General features: G+C 44.4%; 1 protein-coding gene across 1 annotated transcript in view; it reads left to right on the top strand.

Annotated features, from left to right (window-relative positions):
* prkar1b (protein kinase, cAMP-dependent, regulatory, type I, beta) overlaps positions 1–16,953 on the top strand; it is a 116,062-nt gene that overhangs the window by 55,486 nt on the left and 43,623 nt on the right. The window contains exons 5-6 of the mRNA XM_084072056.1: positions 7,759–7,820; positions 15,073–15,119. Of these exons, the coding sequence (XP_083928182.1) occupies positions 7,759–7,820; positions 15,073–15,119 (109 nt within the window). The remainder of the gene's footprint in view (positions 1–7,758; positions 7,821–15,072; positions 15,120–16,953) is intronic.

The raw sequence follows: 16,953 nt of genomic DNA, 5'->3' as shown, positions 1-16,953 counted from the left end.
CTTGGTGCCTCTTTTCAGCTGTGTAATAATAACCTGGAGCTGGAGTTGTTTGTCTATTTGTCCGGACAGATATATGTCCAAATATGGAGATAAGCTCCCCAAACTCTCTGAGGTTGGTGTGTCACAGCTTAGACAGGCGAAGTACTCTTGAGAGCGGTTAATGACATCACACTGCTGACATCATAGATGATTGACTGGCCTCCACGTACTTTGTTTCTTTTTCACCTTAATGCCATATATATTTGTGCTGTGTTCCTGACATTCACATGTTGGACATCAAACCAGTTGGTTGCGGGCGGCATTTCTAGGGTGCGTTCGGAAATACAGCACTGAGCGCACTGGCCAATACAAACTAATAGGCACGTGCGCTCCGGTGCGCAATTTCCGAACGCACCCCTAGTTGAGGCCAATTAGATGTTTACTGCGGAATCAGAATCGGTTATATTTGTCATATCAACGTTTTACAGGTGTAAAGCCGTGGGTGGAATTATTTTTCTTTTTTTGTGCATGCTCCATCGTTTTGGAGTATTCCGTGAGAAGAGAGAGGACAGAGGTAAAACTAAAACTCAACTAAAAAGGATGAAAAGCCCAAAGAAGCCTTTCGGCTTGATTCAATAGGGGTACATGAGTTCCCTCTCTATGCCAGGGACTAGGTTTTTCCTCAGTGACCAGGTTTTTGATGTTTATCGATGTTTACACTGTAGTAAAAATATGATTTAGCTTCTCACCGAAACAAAGGCGGTTTAAAGGTGTTCAAAGAGCCTACTCTCCCACTCTCTCGGTGGGAAGTCTCTCAGAACCCCACCATTTGTGTAAAATTCACTTTTGTAATGTAATAATATCCTCCAGACGGAGGAACTTTCATTCACTCAATCACTTCAGATCAGGTCAATAGAAAAATGCTATTGAACCAGATCTGTAGGTGGCGTTATTGAGGGAATAGTAGATTTTACACAAAAGGTGGTGTTCCTAGAGTCTTCCCACTGTGGAGAATAGGCTTTCAACACCTTAAAACCGCCTTTTGTTTCAGTGAGGAGCGAAATGATATTCTTTATTTTTACTGCAGTGTAGACGTCGATAGACATCGAATATCTGGTCAATGAGGAAACAATACATAGTCCCTGTTATAGTTATAGAGAGAACACGCTAATGCTGTGAACCAGAGCTATGGAGTGACTATAAGTCAGTGCAATTCAATGTCTCTAGAAGTGTGCAAAACCTGTGTGTGTGTGTGTGTGTGTGTGTGCGCGCGCGCATTTCCATGTACGGTACATGTGTTCTGAAGAGGAGATCTCCACATGTCTCTCCTGTCCTCTCCTGACCTCTCCTGTCCTCTACTTTACTTTACTCTCTCTCTCCCTCCTCCTGCTTCCCCAGGGCCAAGGTGAACTTCCTATTGCCCCTTGGAGTCTACAGTCTCTCTCTCTCTCTCTCTCTCTCTCTCTCTCTCTCTCTCTCTCTCTCTCTCTCTCTCTCTCTCTCTCTGCCTCAGAACAGCATGTTCATTGTCAGGAGGAGGGGGTAACTCTGTCTTCTCTTAAGGTTAGAGGGGCTACAGGTAGCGGAAAGGACAAGATTAATCGCCCCCCATCAGAGACAGGACGGTGGGGTGGCTGGCGGGGGGCTGTGTGTGTGTGTGTGTGTGGGGGGGGGGGGGGGTCGATAGACTGAGAGATAGGAGAAATAAGTGGCCTAGTGAGAGAATTAGAGGGAAAGAAGGAGGTAATTGAGAAGGGGGAGAGAGTCGGAGGGGAAAAAGTGACAGCGAACAGATAGAGAGGAAGTTGGAGAGATGAAGAGAAGGGGAGGGACAGACAGGTAGAGACAGGGCGGGGGCGGGCGGGGGGTTAATTACCCGTGCGAGCGTCTTTGTTGCGCTCGGTGAGGGAGGGAGGGAGGGAGGGAGGGAGAGGGAGGGAAGAAAGGAGGAGGGGGAGGGAGGTGGTCACAGTAATTACACCAGACGGTGGGCTAGCGGCGCCTTTGATCCCGAGGCGGTATATACGGTTCTGGCAGGAGCTTCCTCCTGCTCAGCCCGCTGGATGCATCAGCCTCATCTTCATCATCGTCATCATCGTCAGAGTGATTGAGTTGGAGATAAAATGTAGGGTTTGTCGTCTGTTCCGCTGAGATGTGTGGTTGTGGTAGTATTACAAGTCACTTACAAACAATGCATAGCGGATACAAGTAAAAGTGCATAACTTATACATAATGTATTCTTAACCCATTCAGACCTGAGGCCGCTTCTAAAAACATTATAAATCCTAACAGTTTTTCGGGAAAAAAATATAAAAAAATATTTTCACGATTTTTCAAAAATAGCAGATCTACAAGCTCATAGCGCGGCACTCGGTGCCGCGCTATGAGCTTGTAGATCTGCTATTTTTGAATAGCCAAAGAAATCTAAAGTGACACAGACGCGTCCCCGGTCTTAATGGGTTAATTGAACATACATCTATGCGCTAATAATAAATAATAAGCCTTATTCATATTGCGCCTTTCATAGACAAAGTTTACAAAGTACCGTACATATTTAAAACAGCATAAAGTATAAAAACTTAACATCCCAAAATATAGCTGCTAAGTAGCGATAAATGGCTTACTTGGGTAGATTCGCCTGGATACAAAGTCACAAAAATGTTTGTGAGACTTAAAAAAACACATAAAGTTTGTTCCTGCTGTATAGCACCCACATCAGGCCGATTGGCACCATAATCGGCTCTGTGCATTAACTGTAGTATAGTCCCAGTTTTAAGAAGGTGGCATACCTGTTTCCTGTTCCAGTTCATATTTTTAATAGCTTTGTTTGATTTGCTCGGCAGCAGGTTTGAACCGGAAACACACATGTGTTTCCGGTTTGAATCTGCCGCTGATATTCAAAGATTTGCACAAACGCTCACGATTTTTCAAAAATCGGAGGGGAAAAAGTTTTTTGAATAGCCAAAACTAAATCTTAAAATGACTAGAGACGCGTTCCCGGATTGAATGGGTTAACAGAAAAAACAAGGCCAAAGACGCTTATAGTAGGCTCGACATGGCAACCCTGGTGAGAGAAGCATGCCGCTTTTAGCTTTGGATCTGACCGGTTAGATTAGAACATCCCCTCCCCAGGCCAGACGGGGGCCCCCACGCTGCGTGCAGGTGCTGCTCACCCCGCGTGCGGTCGGTCGGTCGGCCGTGGGTGCCGCCTGCCCGCAGATGTTGTTGCTGTGACTAATCACCATCAAAGTGCTCTCAGGTGCGTGGTGGCGTGCCGTCCGCCACTAGTCACCAACCGGGTGCAGAGCCCCGTGTGCCTATAGTGTTTTGTCATGTGTGAGATCGCCCCCGTGCGCGCGACCCTTTCATCCCGCGTGTGTGTGTGTGTGTGTGTGTGTGTGTGTGTGTGTGTGTGTGTGTGTCGATACATCGGGCAGAAACCTTATTATGTCCATAACTGTTACTTTTCAGGAAATGGTGGGAAAAAAAGAGCCTGGGTTCCAATGGACCCAATGTAGTTATTATTTAGCCACAAGCTCTTGTTTATACTTTTCATTGGTTAAATATTTATAAAACCCACAGACAGATTCAACCACTTTCAACCTGGTGTTGCTGTTTCAGGCGAAAGTTTTCAGAATTTCTAAAAAAATAACAACGGTGACCCAAAGTATAAAATAAAGCATTCCTTTATGAAAACATATAAACCATGAAATATGGAGATACAAGGTTTCGTCTCGACAGCGACGCTAGCATATGAGTGTGTGTGTCCATGCTTGGGTGGGAGGGTGTATGTGTACACACAGTGTGTGTGTGTGTGTGTGTGTGTGCAGTGGTGGAAAGTAACTAAGTACATTAACTTAAGTACTGTACTTAAGTAACATTTTGAGGTATTTGTACTTTACTTGAGTATTTCCAATTTCCAATACTTTTACTTCTACTCCACTACATCTCAGAGACAAATATTGTACTTTTACTCCACTACAATTATTTGAGAACTTTAGTTACTATTACTTTTCAGATATAAATGATGATATCATGAAAAATACATTAACCACTTCAGCCCTATTTTATACCTAGGCTATTTGAAAATAGCAGATCTACAAGCTCACAACGCGTCGCATCGCGACGCGTTGTGAGCTTGTAGATCTGCTATTTTCAAATATTTAGTACTTTTACTTTTGGTACTTTAAGTACATTTTGATGCCAATACTTTTGTACTTTTACTCAAGTACATTTTTAATTCTGGACTTTTACTTGTAACGGAGTATTTCTATATTGCAGTATTGGTACTTTTACTTGAGTAAAGAATTTGAGTACTTTTTCCACCACTGTGTGTGTGTACTGTATGTGTGTGTGGCACGACGTCGCGTGTGCTGCAGTGTGTGTGTGTGTGTGTGTGAGTCAGTGGGCCAGCTGCAGCACACAGGCGCTACCTGTGGGTGCAGTTGGCCCACATCCACCCTCTCAAGCCTGCTTTTTATTCACTGTCACATAAACAAATACCAGCAGAGTCAGTTCACTTCCAAAACCACTCAATAACATCCTCAGATCTCTCCGCAACATCTGTTGACCCGGGCCTTTTTACCTACCATAACCCATTAAGACCGGGAACGCGTCTGTGTCGTTTTAAGATTTCTTTGGGCTATTTTTTAAAAATCGTGACAAATCTTTGAATATATATGTTTTTATTTAGCGAATATTTGTAACTCAAATCTTTGCTCCTCAGGGTCCCTGGAACAAAAAATATTTTGAGATGGGGTTCCGTGGCCAAATACATATCATTTTGGGGGTCCTTGACATGAAAAAAGTTTGAGAACCACTGATATAGAAACACATTTTTTTTTTTAGAAAACCGATAGGATTTAGAAGACATTTGTAGAATTGGCCTCAGGTCTGAATGGGTTAAGTTCACATTACACAACACTCTGGCGTTTATGTCCGGCCGTATCGTGCGGCGAGATCCCTTTCTGCCATATACGCTCTTCTGTGTCTTAATTACCGCGTAAGCCCCACTGCGCTTTCACCCAGTGTGCAAAAGAGTATTCAACACCCACGCGTTATTTTGTAGAAACCTGCGTGTTTTCACTGGCAATGCTTAGACACAGACAGACAGACAGACAGACACACACATATTTAGTCACACGTGCACGCACACACACACACACACACACGCACGCGCACACACATATACGTACACATACACAGGGCTAGGGACAGGCTGAAACTCGCCCGTCATTCACTCAGCGGTTCACCCTGTGCAGTACATCTTATGATATTCCCTGACCCCATTTTATTGTTTTTCTATACCTTTTCCCTATAAGACGGATGGTATGTGGCTGATTAGATAGATAAATACAGCCTGGAGCAGAGAGACGGCAGCGAGAGGAGGAGGAAGGATACAGCGAGAGCTTCACTCCTGCCCCGACACATCCCCGGCGGTGGGCTGTTTAACCCATTAAGACCTGGAACTGTGTCATTTTTAGATTTGAGCTAAAAAGCACTATTTTACACTTTTGGCTATTCAAAAATAGCAGATATACAAGCTCATAGCGCGGCACCGAGTGCCGCGCTACGAGCTTGTAGATCTGCTATTTTTGAAAAATCGTGAAAATGTGTGCAAATCTTTGAATATATATATTTTTAAAGCGAACATTTTTAACTCAAATCTTTGCTTCTGGGGGGTCCCTGGAACAAAATATTTTGATGGGGGTCCGCGGCCAAATACATATAATTTTGGGGGTCCTTGACATGAAAAAGATTGAGCACCACTGATATAGAATCATACGTTTTTCAGAATACTGTTGAGATTTAGGAGACATGTAGAATCGGCTTCAGGTCTTAATGGGTTAATCTGCTGGAGCGCCAATGCATTTAAACGGCCACGATTAGCAGCGGGCCTAGCCAAGGCCCCCTGTTCCTGCCCTCGCCGCCAAAGCAACAAACTAACTGCTCCGGCGCACCCCGTCCCTCTGTTTGTTTTCTCAGCAGCCCTTGTCAAAAGATACACTCAGAGGCGAGGCTTTGATCGCGGGGCCGAAACGACAACAAGGGTCATGCATAGTTTTTTTTTAGAAAGAGTTACAGACGGAAACCTCAGCGGAATGTTGATTTGGTCCAACGATAACCTTGTTTTATTTAGGCCCTATTCCCTACGTCAATTATGGTATTAATTACCGCTGAAGATTTGTGTAAATACTGTCACTTTCAACTGAGAAGTTGAGCAGCGTATGGCAGCGGCAGAAGTAACACTTTCAAGTTGAATGTGAATGTGCTGTAGTTACGGTCTAACTGACTAGGTAGGATGAAACCCTTCACTGTCCACTGTCTGGGACCTCATGTAAGCCACATTTGTGCAGCTAATGTCAAGCCCGAAAGTCCTAGACTACCGATTACCAATATTTTAACCAATATTTTTTCAAAAACATTATTTCTAAACAATTAAAAAAATATGATAGTTCTACGTTCATCTCATTGTTTCTTCAGTTTTACTTCTTTGTTGTATAAGTAGGTTCATCATAGTCAATTATCAGTAACTGTCAAAAAAATCTATCCATTTATCTTACTTTATGCTTTTTATTTATTTACTTCTGCCTTCTTTTAAGTTAAAACATTATTCTAAACAGCTGGGGGGAAAAAACAGTTAAATATAAAATGTGTATAATGTACAGTACTTAAAGTTACCAAAAACTGAAATAAAAACGAAGAACCGTGAAAAAAAAACATCCAACCGCGAACATTTTTGCCTATGAACATTTTCGCCTTGAAAGTGGTTAAAATCGGGACACTTGGGCCGCATAATTGCCGATACCGTTTTTTTCCAACAAAGTCAAATAATGGCCCATATATATCGGCCAAACCGATATATATAATGTCTCTGACTTCATGTGGGACTGGCATGTTTGCCCGCTCTCCTGCCCATTTGGACCGATGAGGGATTGACTCCATGTCTCTGGGCCGTGTGTGAAGACCCTGTGCTGTTTGCGTGTACGTTGGACAGCCGCGTGTCTGCGTTGGACGGAAAGCGTGTGTGTTTTGGTCGTCGGAGATCGGTTGGATGTTGTTGACGATAGTGATGGAGCTGAGCGGTGCACATACAGCATACAGGTGGACCTTTGGAATTTGCACGTGCGTGTGTGCGTGCGTGTGTGTGCAGGGTTGCCAGATCTGCTTATTATAATTTCCCCGCAAGATTTTATTTGAAAATAGCCGATCTACAAGCTCACAACGCGTCGCATCGCGACGCGTTGTGAGCTTGTAGATCTGCTATTTTCAAATAGCTGATGTATATGTTAAAGCGCTCATGTGGCGATAGTCGCTTCTTGTGGGCTGGTTTTCCTAGACCTGGTTGCTTGTTTCTCTCACAGAATCTGGCAACACTCTGTGTGTGTGTGTGTGTGTGTGTGTGTGTGTGTGTGTGTGTGCGTGTGTGGCTTCGGTCGGGGTCGTTCACAGTTCCCAGGCCTCGTCTCCGTGGCTACACTGTTTGTTTGCCAATGAATAAAGGGCCCCGAGACGACAGAGTTAACACAGCGATGATGGCTGCTCCATACAGGCTGTCATGCAGCACTTCCACACGGCAAACACACTCTCTGCTGTGTGTGGCTCTGTGTGTGTGCACGTGTTTACAGGAGGGCACAAGGACGGGCGGGGGGGGTAAATTATAACAGGAGGTATGATGACAATATATCACTGTATGTAAATTGTTGATCACTTTCTGTCTAACCTCTTCCTTCTCTTTTCTCCCCTCTCTCTCTCTTTCTTTCTCTCTGTCTCCTGCAGTGATATATTTGATGCCATGTTTCCCGTCACACACATCGCAGGAGAAACGGTCATCCAGCAAGGTGTGTATCAACCTCCTATATTATTTGGAATCAAGGGTATATAATAGATGCAACAACATTAGGAGTCCCATATTAAAGACAAAAGTCAACCTGAAGCACACCACAAGTCCCCAGGTCCCGCCCTGAGAGTGTTCAAATGGAACCAAATGGGCCCTTAGTGTTTGATTCCATTCATACACTTTTTTTACTACAAACTTTAGATGCCAATCTTAGCCAATCAGGATGGATTATGACAGATCCTTGTTGATCACATGATTATAGAGATAATGTGTCCCGATTTGCCTGATGTTTGGACAAAATCTGTAGGCCTAATATCGCGAAATGTGTTTTGCAAAAATCTGCCTCCTGGTTGCACTATAAAAGGTCGATGTGAAAAATGCATCCTTGGCCTCTAGGGAGTGTGCGTGCAAAGTTTCACGCCGATTGGGCCAACGGTGCCAGAGATTAGCTGTCCACAGACGGATGGACACACACACACACACACGCACACGGACACGGACACGGACGGACGGACAGACAGACAGACAGGGTGTGGAACAGTCTCGGCCACGCCTTCAGCCTAGCGGAGACAAAAGTTAGTTTTGCATTGTTATTTGTGTGTGTCAGCGTGATGCTGATTAGGCTATCCTGGCTATGGCCTCTGAAACACGTTTGATCTTTCACTCAAGCGATTCTGAAACTCACTTTTCAGCAGCATTTCGTCGTCGGTATAGCTACTGTCTACCTGCCTATGTCCAGTGCCATGAAGACACGCACAGACAACAAAGAGGAGAAACTCCATGCCCTGGCTGGGACACCAATGCATTAAACTGAATGGAGAGACAGGGGTTGGGTTGCACATCTGTTGGGGTGTGAAGTGCAGTACCATTAACTGTTGGATATTGTCCTCCTTAACTAGCCTACCATCAACTAATCTGCATGCTAGGATACTACAGTTTTAGGTACTACTAACTGATCATACATGTATAAGTGTGATAGTATGGGAATGGAATCGTGTTGCGCTGTCACAAAACACACACACACACACACACACACACACACACACACACACACACACACACACACACACACACACACACACACACACACACACACACAGAGCTCATGATGACTCCACTCAATTATTACTTCCAGTCCAGTCCTTAACCCATTGATACCTGGATATCTGTGTCACTTTATATTTCTTTGGCTATTCAAAAATAGCAGATCTACAAGCTCATAGCGCGGCACCGAGTGCCGCGCTATGAGCTTGTAGATCTGCTATTTTTGAAAAATCGTGAAAATTATTTTTTCCCGATTTTTTTCCTGATTTTTTTTAGGACGCGGCCTCAGGTCTTAATGGGTTAACTCAGTCGGTGCGTTGCCTCTCACCGCGCCAGATGTCAGGTCCCCTCCTGTCTGACTAACGGCAGACGTCAACGCTCTTCACCGCGGCGGAGCAGACATCCACGGTGCTTTGAAGGAACGCAGGGCCTTCGCAGAGCTAGACAGTATTTTTCCGGTGCCCCCGTCTCTATCAAACACAGACGCGCTCCAACAGCATACTTAGAGCGCCTGGATCGCACATTGTCTCAGACACAAACAAACGCACTTTCTCCCTGTGTTATTGCACGCAGTGCCAGCTCTTGCGCGCACGGCAAAATCATGCCGTTGGGGTTCCCCAACTTTTTCAGCTGAGACCCAAAAGATGATTTTGTTGTAACCCTGCGACCCAAATTTACAAAAATCCTTTATGAAATAATAACATAAGCTCTATTTAAAAGATTTCTTTGAAAATAACCGTGCTTGTAGATCTGTTATTTTCATTATTAAGCTTTTGAAATGTATGGATTTTTTTCCTTTTTTTTCTGAAATTCTTTTAAATAATGTTTTATATATTATACATTTTGTTTCATTGAAAATAATTGAAATAAAATTAACAAAAAGATATTCACGACCCATGACATTGGCTCCGCGACCCAAAAATGTGCCCCGACCCAGTGTTTGGGAAACACATACAGCATACAGCACACACACACACACACACACGCACACACACACACACGCACACACACGCACACACACGCGCGCACACGCGTACACACACATGTACACATTGACTGGGTCTGTCTGTCCCACCCCCCTCCAGACAGCATAGTATCAGTCCTAATTTGGTGATAATGAGTCTAGCCATCTCCAGACAGCCCCACAGTGATATACAGTAGAGTACAGTACACAGTATGGACAGCTGATGTCACCTCTTAAAGTCTGGAATACTGTACAGCCCCGCTCACACACACTATTTAGACACAGCTCAGAGTTATCGCGTGCGCGGCTCAAAAATAATTTATACAAATGAGGCACTTTCACTGTATTCCTAAATGGTAAGAAGGTGTTTTTTTTGTTTTTGTTTTGCAGTCCGTCATATGATGTAACGCTCGCACTCGTCAATGCAATATCGCACAAGTAATAACGTTCTCCAGAATCTCCACAAGTTCATAACATATGGGGAGTATTTCGAACTGGGCCTAAAGCACCCGTACAGGTGTTAAATTAATACCGAGAATGTTCCTGTAGTACAGGGGTCTTCAACAGGGGGTCCGGGACCTCTAGGGGGTCCTCAGAGCTACTACAAGGGGGTCCGCCAAATCTTTGCGTGATATTTCTTTTTTTTTTTACCTTAACCACTTGAACACTAGCATCCCCTTTTCTGAGGAGAACTTTAGACAAAAATAGCCGATCTACAAGCTCTCAACGCCTCGCGCTGCGAGGCGTTGAGAGCTTGTAGATCGGCTATTTTTGGCAAAGAGGCTATAGGTGTAGAGGGAAAAAAGAACTGACTAAAAGAGCTGACTAAGTAAAAAAAAAACTTGAATACAATATAGAGTAGGGAGTCCCTGCTTTAAGTCTCTCTCAGCTAGGGGGTCCTTGGCCTGAAAAGGTTGAAGACCCCTGCTGTAGTACTCTAGCTAAAAAAGGAAATCTGCACACCAAAAGTATTTCGGGGGCCAAAAGGAGGGAAAAGAAATCCAAATATATCAAAATAGAAACTCACACGCTGCACATCAAAACATCTTCAGAGCATGTTTTGAAGACGGTCTTGTTACCAAAACCTCAACCAATAGAGACCTTTGGGTGTTTGTACTACAGCGTTGCACGGAGCCTCCATTTTTTTTTTAATATATATACTGTGGAGTGCTTCAAAATATGAAAATGCGCATGGAAAAAAAAGCCTCCATATTTGAGAAATGAGCGCCGCTGCTCGGCGTCGCGTCCAGCGCGGAGTTACCAGCCTGGTGGGTGAAAAACAAGGTGAAAGCCAAGGATGCAGCCTGTGTTTTCCTTCTGAGCACGGCCAGCGCTCGTTACAATTACCCTGTGTTGAAACAAGGGCCGCACTGTGGGGCTGAGCACATCGGCCTGTGTGTGTGTGTGAGTGCGTGTGTGTGTGTGTGTGTTTTGTGCGTGTGCACGTGCGACCGCGTGCGTGTCCTGGTCAAATATTTGCCTACGCTCTTGGGACCCGGGGTGGGGGGTGGGATTGGGGACGGGCGCGAAACAAAGCCTTCAGAGCCCGACGTGATAAAAGACAGGAAGAGAGGAAGAATGGAGAGACAGAGTGAGAGGGATTGGAAAAAAAAGTGGTGGATGAGATGAAAGAGGGAGGGAGGGAGGGAGGGAGGGAGGGAGGGAGAGAGAGATAGAGAGGGAGAGATAGCAGCAGGGGCCAGGTTGCAGCAGGTTGCGCTGTGTGTGTGTGTGTGTGTGTGTGTGTGTGTGTGTGTGTGTGTGTGTGTGTGTGTGTGTGTGTGTGTGTGTGTGTGTGTGTGTGTGTGTGTGTGTGTGTGTGTGTGTGTACATATTGCTATACTTGTGAGGGCCGAGACTCCCCACAAGTATAGTAGAATTTAAGAAATAGACATTGTGAGTACAATCTTGGTGGAATCTCATGTTGTGGCTAAAGGTTAGCATTAGACATTTAGAGGTGAGGTTTAGCTGTTGGTTAGTTCTGACGATTTATGTACTACGTGCACTCCAGTGTCTCATACCGGAAAATGGCCCATCTACAATCTCACAAGTTCTATTTATCTGCTGTTAAATGTTGATGTCTTCACAAGTATAGTAATACGAACGTGTGTGTGCGTGTGTGTGTGTGTGTGTGTGTGTGTGTGCGTGTGTGTGTGTGTGTGTGTGTCTGAGGTCTCTGGCAGGACAGACGGGGAGGGCTGCTGCTGCCTCCTGAGACAAATAGTCCCGTATGATTAACGAGCAACTCTCCACTCAGTATTAATTAGCCGTGTGAACTCCTGTGAACTTTACACACAGGGAGCGTTCAGCGTTTCAAGCCCCTCTCCGCTTAATAGCAGTAATGCACACACACACACACACACACACACACACACACACACACACACACACACACACACACACACACACACACACACACACACACACACACACTTAATATGTCATGTTTACACATATGCATCGTTAGACACTTGTTCCTCCAAGAGGAGGGGAACACACTGTGTTTTTTTTTAACCCATTAACTCTTTTCCTGCCAAAAACGAGATTTCTCATTTTTCTCTGCATGGCTCAGCCAGCCATCGACGAGAAAAACGAGATTTTGGAAGGAAAAAAAATATATATATATATATATTTTTTTTTACTTTTTAAATTTTTCGTTTATCACAAAGGAAGCCGGAGATAACGTGATGCGAAGATTTTCTGCTCCATTCACTTCAATGTTACTTCTTACTTCCTGCACAGGTGTTACCAATGATACTAATGAAGGCTCTGTTCCATTTAGTGTAGCACTGTGGTTCTCAAACTTTTTAATTTCAAGGACCCCCATAACTCTCAGAGTTACACCCTCTCAAGGAACCATGAGGGTCCCTGGACCACACTTTGAGACCCACTAGTATTTCCAGTGAGCCAACATGCACAATATCAGCACCCTGACTCTGTTTGACCAGATTGGAACAGAGCCTTCATTAGTAACATTGGTAACACCTGTGAAGGAAGTAAGAAGAGGCCCAATTTCTGTCCAATATGGCTGCTGTGCATAGAGCCTAATTAACACAGGCAGGGGCTTTATTGGAAGGCTTTATTAGCCAAAATAGAATACATATGGCCACGTGTAAGTTAACTATCTGGGTGTGTGCTGACTGAGGGGGGTCGGAGGGACGTGGGCGGTTTGTGTTTTCCATGGAAAGTATAGCGATCTCGCTGCAGATCAAATAAAAGAAAACGTCAGGCTGTAATTTAATCACACGAACCGACGGTGTTTGTTGCCGCATAGGCCTCTCCGGTGTGTTTTCTCCCGCGGCCGAGGCATTGTTCTTAACCCGTTAAAACCGGGAACGCAGCACGTGTGTCCTTTATAGATTTCTATGGCTATTAAATAAAAAAAAAGCTTGTAAATCTGCTATTTTTTGAAAAATCGTGAAAATGTGTGCAAATCTTTGAATATATATATTTTTAAAGCAAACATTTGTAACTCAAATCTTTGCTTCCGCAGGTCCCTGGAACAAAATATTTCTCAAAAATAGCAGATCTACAAGCTCATAGCGCGGCACTCGGTGCCGCGCTATGAGCTTGTAGATCTGCTATTTTTGAATAGCCCAAAGAAATAAAAAAAATGACAGAGACGCCGTTCCCGGATCGAACGGGCTAAGCGGGTTTTTCCGCCGTTTAGCCACGCAGAGTGCATTAATGAGAGCCGTTTCTTCTGGTTTCTGCCGTGTTTTTAATAGAGGCGTATTTGGCAGGCAGTGAAATATGCATGCTAGAATAGGACGCTCGGCTCAGCGTACCCTGCAGCTGTCCAAGAGGCCCTTCCATTCATACGGTTTACATGCCCATGGAAAAGAAGATACGCACACACGCACGCCAGACTGCTCTCCTCACTGGAACACGGTCGGGGAGAGGTTTGGAGAAATTACAAGGAAAGACGGAGAGAAAAAGAGTGTGTGTGTGTGTGCGTGCGCGCGCCATGCTTTGCTGTCTTTGTGGGGACCCAATAGCCGCCCCACGAGGATAGTAAAATGAGAACTAGAGGAGTGCACTCCTCGGTAGCGCTGGTCTCCGCCAGGCCAGGTTGCCTTTCCAGGGCCCGCAAACTTTAGAAGTCAGTCATAGCCAATTGGAAAGGAATATGGAAAGTCTGACCGATACAGCTTGATCACATGACTCGGGAATAATCTGTTCCGATTCGCGTGGGTTTTGGACAAAATGTGCAGGAGTAGTAGCACAAACTGTGTTTTGAAGGCAAGATGGCAGAAAATGTAGTCTGGTACAAATAGCCGGAGCCTGTATAGTTAGTTAGTTTATTTATTTCGGTCATGATTTAGAAAAACAAACAGTTGAACATACAGAATTTAGTCAAAAGATAATTTTGGCCGAAAAGGTTTGGGCTGAAGCCGAAGCTTTATTATGCCCACCTTATTAATATTTAAATTAAATTAATTGTCACAAAAGAAAAGGAAACAAAAGAGCAAAAAAAAGAAAGAGAACCAAGTGTCAACGATGCTACAAATCTTACATATCAGAACAAACAAGAAACTTTTTTTCTTTGCATCAATTACATGTATATATGGGGAGTTGCGTCATGCCGTCATGAATTCAGGAGGGATTTGATTGGACGGCCTACAAGCGTTCAGGTGTTATATGGCAAAACGTGACGCGGGCTGTTATAGCGCCACCATGAGGGCAATTTGTAGGGGTTCTTTCTTGGCCTAGTGGCATTGTGCGTGCAAAGTTTCATGCCGATAGGTCCAACGGTGCTGGAGATTAGCTGTTCACAGATGGACACACACACACACACGAACGGATGGACGGACAGAGGCGAAAACATAGTCTCCTGGTCCCCATGAACCAAAAAAAAACAGTTTAGGATTAGGCATTTAGGGGGTTAGGGTACGTTTTAGGGTAAAGGATAAGGATTTTGATGTTAGAGTTGTGATTAGGTCACGCCAGCAGGTAAAATAGGCCATGTTGAATGAAAAGTCAGTTTCGATGTCCCCACAAAGGTAGTAAGTCCCTCTGTGTGTGCGTGTGTGTGTGTCTGTCCGTCCCTCCGTCCGTCCCAGCTGGCAGTAGTGACTTAAAGGTGGGACGACAGGTCCAAGTGCTTCACAAATTATTCTAATCTTTTTTATTGCGCCGGCCACTCTGTCCTACTGAGGACATGTGTTAATGGGTAACGGTGAGCCTTTCCTCTTCTCTTTTCATGTTTTCACGCTCCCTCTCATCTCCTCTGCTTTCCCACCAGGTGACGAAGGGGACAACTTCTATGTGATTGACCAAGGAGAAGTGGACGTAAGTGGTCGACAAAAGGAGAGAGAGAGGGAGAGAGAGAGAGAGAGAGGGACACATGCACGTTCACGCCAACACAATTTCAGGCCACTTATTTTGTGTGTCAATTCTGAGGACAATTTCAGGCATTTAGCAGACGCTCTTGTCCAGAGCGACCAATAAGCAAGGTTAAACACATACATTAACCCATTAAGACCTGGAACGCATCTGTGTCACTTTTTGATTTCAGCTAAAAAGCATTGTTTTACACTTTGGCTATTCAAAAATAGCAGATATAAAAGCTCCGAGTGCCACGCTATGAGCTTGTAGATCTGCTATTTTTGAAAAATCGTGAACACTTGTGCAAACCTTTGAATATATATATCTTTTAAAGCGAACATTTGTAACTCAAATCTTTGCTTCTGGGGGTCCCAGGAACAACACATTTTGAGATGGGGGTCGGTGGCCAAATACATATCATTTTGGGGGATCCTTGACATGAAAAAGTTTGAGCCCCACTGACATAGAAACATATACGTTTTTCAGAATACTGACATTTTGTAGAATGGGCCTCAGGTCTTAATGGGTCAAATGGCACAGTGTATTAGTGCCTCACAGGTAAACCAAGAACCTAGCATCAGTCTAAAGAATATATATATCTGTACATTGAAACTATAGGATACCAGGTGAACAATGAACATAGCATCTGTCTAAATAACATGCTAAATACTGTACATCTAAATGACATTTTAGCCTTTGCATAAGTCTGCGTGGTTGTCAAATCTGGGTCATGTGCTACAGGCTGAGGAGAAAGCACCGTACATGGTATTTCAAGACCCCGCTTCAGAACCGACTTTTTTTTTTTACTGTGTACCTGCTCTTAACCCTTTAAGACCGGGAACGCGTCATTTTAAGATTTCTTTGGGTATTCAAAAAAATAGCAGATCTACAAGCTCATAGCGCGGCACCGAGTGCCGCGTTATGAGCTTGTAGATCTGCTATTTTTTGGAAAAATCGTGGAGAATGTGTGCATTTCTTTGGATATATGTATTTTTAAAGCGAACATTTTGTAACTCAAATCTTTGCTTCTGGGGGATTCTACGAATGTCTTCTAAATCCTAGCAGTTTTTTTGAAAAAGCATATTTCCTATAATATCAGTGGTTCTCAAAAATGATATGGCCGTGGACCCCCATCTCCAAATATTTAGTTCCAGGGACCCCCAGAAGTTGTAATAGAGTCAAAAACGTTCGCTTTAAAAAATATATATATTCAAAGATTTGCACACACTGTCACGATTTTTCAAAAATAGCAGATCTACAAGCTCATAGCGCGACACTCTGTGCCGCGCTATGTAAACCCAGCCTTGTCCAACTGTGGCGAGACACCACGGCCCACAAACAAAAGGAGGGTTGTTGTGATCCCTCTGTTTTTGTTTAGTTATTTTGTGTGTGTTTCCACCTTTTGGATTGTCCGATGACAATCTGGACGAGGCCCTGGTACACTGCACGGTGAGAACATCTTTTGTCTCAGCGCCGCGTCCCGACACACACAGAGAGCGAGATAGAGTGAAGTGGAAGAGATAAAAAAAAAAAAACGGAGTTGACGGAAATTCAGACAGGAAGCGACCTTATCGTCTTACGCCGGTTAGTGCCGAGGCGGCAGGCAGGTAAGAAGAGGAGAGGCAGCGGGGTGTGTGTGTGTGTGTGTGTGTGTGTGTGTGTGTGTGTGTGTGTGGGATCTCTCGGCCCAAGCGTGCCAGAGAGAGTAGAGCCCTAGTCTGTCCCATCCGTATCGGGAGAGAGAAAGAGAGGAAGTGTCTCCACGGTGCTGCCGTGGAGGCAGAGATGGAGCCTTGAT

The sequence above is a fragment of the Gymnoscopelus microlampas genome (assembly GCF_963454915.1).
Source record: "Gymnoscopelus microlampas genome assembly, chromosome: 11".
Lineage (NCBI taxonomy): Eukaryota > Metazoa > Chordata > Actinopteri > Myctophiformes > Myctophidae > Gymnoscopelus > Gymnoscopelus microlampas.
The sequence above is the reverse complement of the archived record's forward strand: the minus strand, read 5'-3'. Positions and strand labels throughout refer to the sequence as shown.